Source organism: Amphimedon queenslandica, unplaced genomic scaffold (genome assembly GCF_000090795.2).
Source record: "Amphimedon queenslandica unplaced genomic scaffold, v1.1 AMPQUscaffold_11979, whole genome shotgun sequence".
Taxonomy (NCBI): domain Eukaryota; kingdom Metazoa; phylum Porifera; class Demospongiae; order Haplosclerida; family Niphatidae; genus Amphimedon; species Amphimedon queenslandica.
Window position 1 is genome coordinate 1 of NW_003547782.1, and position 2,579 is coordinate 2,579.

At 36.6% G+C, this 2,579-nt stretch overlaps 1 protein-coding gene across 1 annotated transcript; it reads left to right on the top strand.

The window, feature by feature from the left end:
- The first annotated feature begins 1,929 nt into the window (after window positions 1-1,929).
- LOC109588604 (uncharacterized) lies at window positions 1,930-2,552 on the top strand. Its single transcript, XM_020004750.1, has 3 exons — window positions 1,930-2,038; window positions 2,087-2,483; window positions 2,537-2,552. Exons 1-3 carry the CDS (start codon window positions 1,951-1,953, stop codon window positions 2,550-2,552), a joined length of 501 nt encoding a protein of 166 aa, XP_019860309.1. The 5' UTR covers window positions 1,930-1,950.
- Window positions 2,553-2,579: the final 27 nt, after the last annotated feature.

Sequence of the window (2,579 nt, forward strand, 5' to 3'; positions counted from 1 at the left end):
ATGAAGAGGGCGTTTAAGCCCCACCCTTTAACATATAGACCCCTTTCGGCGAGAAGTAGCAGCTTGTGAATATCATTAATTTTGCAATGAATATCATTATATCTCAGTTACGGTATACGCCCACATACAATAATTGGCTGCCATGTTTTACGTCAAGCAGCAAGTGCTTTCTGTGTCCTGGAGATCTTGGTCACTACATTTTGAAGCTAAAAACTATTCTAGAGTCAAGAAAGATGCCAAGAGAGCCAACCTAGGAAGTATAGTGCAATACTCTTATTGTATGAGCCTGCTTTCCGCTTTGGGCTGTGACAGAGAGTCAAGAACTGATTGTTCTGGCTCTCCCAGACTTCTTAAGTCTTCAAAATATCTTGCTATAGTAAAGAACAATTGATATGAAGCCTCTTATAGTCCTGAGTTCAGCACAACAAAAGTTTTATTGGCAAAACAGCTCTACTTTGCACATCAGCCATTGGAACTCTGCATAACTTTGACGTAAAACATGGCGGACAAAAATCCGTTCAATATTATTTCTTTGTATATACGGTATCAAAAACTAATTCTCGCCTAAAGGGGTCTATAGAATGCTTTACTCAACATAAACCAACACTTACTCTATAATACTTACCTTTACTAGAAGAGATTAAGTAAAATGAAGTACATAAATCATAAACACAGAAGTCAGTGTAGTCATCATCAGTAGTAACTAAAGAATAAAATTATTAACGTTTATTTAGATTAATTTCTCTCACTTGAAGCGAGTGGTGTCAGTAGATAGTCGTGTCCTTAGGCACGCACATCATCTTGATCTCATCATAAATCAGTCAGTAAGTACCGTCAGTAATTGTAAAAGGCTCTTCCAGTTTCAGCCATTATAATAATTATTACTGAGCATGCGCAGTTGGCTGCATCAAAATGGCGTCCAACCACTTGATGAATCAACTGTGTACTTGAAAATAACGACGAGAAATCATTTTGTAGAATCAAAATGCCAAACCACACTGCACTAGCGTCCCTTAAGCGCAACAGAATAGTGCAAAAATTATTTTTCTAGGATAAAAACTGTAGGACTAGTTCTTCCTTAACTGTGGAAGAAGAAGAAGAAGAAGAAGAAGAAGAAGGAGAAACCTGAACATTTGGTGCATGCAGGCATGCATGCATTCATCGCCGTAAAACTATCTTGTGGAAGTTTTTAGCTACTTTTTATAACACTAACCTGTTTCAATAAAATTATAAAGGAAATCTTGACTGTCAGATAAGCTATAAAGAATTCCTGAAGATTTACACAGGCTCAATGCTTCTGGGATGGCAGCCATTTTGTGGGCGCGCTCGTCCAACTCAACCCTACATACCAAGCGCTAGCGCTTGGTAATAGACCTACCACTGCATAGAGGCATATAATAAGAACCAGAGATTGATTAATGTTTTTAATACACTTTTCATGTTATTGAGTACATATTTAGTGTCCAGTCTAACACTGTTTTTGTCTTTGTTGAACTTTTTCTTTTGTTTCCTAAGAAATTCTGTTTTGGTATTCCTGTATTACTCCAGACTGCTTTATTGTCTGGCTATTGTGAGAGTGTATGAAGTTTATGTTTACTATAGCTTAGGTTGTGTTGATTGTGGTGTTGTTGTGCTTGTCCACAATGTCAACACTGCTATAGGAACTCAGCCAATGCATAAGATGTGCTATAATGTTAAGTGTATGTCAGATAAGATCATTTTTATGAAAATTCTACAAGGTGCCTCAGTTTTAATGTCTTAAATATTTTCTGTATTTATGCTCATGTACCTTTTCTTATAATATTTATGTCAGCTATGCTATTCTGCAAAAATGTTGACAGACTAAACTACAGTTATTTTTACTTATTGAATGTTGTTGTTCTTCATAATGCGAAGTCATATACTGAAATTTCCGCATCAAGTTTGGCTTGAAGTGTGTAAGTCTAAGATATGTTGCTCTGGTTGTTTCTCTTATCATTGGTACTTCGTGTATCAGGTCAACCGTTTTTTGGTTCACTACCTCCTCGTCCAACTACTGGTCAGTGTATTAATCTTTTTGTAATAAATTTATCTATTGTATCAATAGGTGTTAGATTGTTTCTTGGTGAGGAGAATGTGACTATTGCTAATTTCTCAATGATAGCTGCTGGTCTGTTTCATGATACTGATATAGATGAGCCTGGTAATGCTGTTAGTGTTGGTGGTAGTCCTGATGGTCAGAATGATGGTTTGTGGTGTCAGAGTTCTCTTTATCAGAATATGATAGGAACATGGTATTATCCTGATGGAACAACTGTACCATTGGGTTCTGGTAGTCCTCTGTTTGCTAACAACACTGCTACTGGTCAAATTGGTTTGTTAAGAAATGGAGGGATAGGAGGTATTCAAGGACTATACAGTTGTGTTATACCAAATGAAGAAGGAATCAATCAGACACTGTATGTTGCTGCTTATGGTAATACTGATTTTTATGATACTGGTAAGCAAATAAAAATCAAGGGGATCTATTCATTCAATTTTCTCATTGATAATACAGAACTCCCAATGATTGATGGTCATAATCCTTCCTTCCAGCTCCT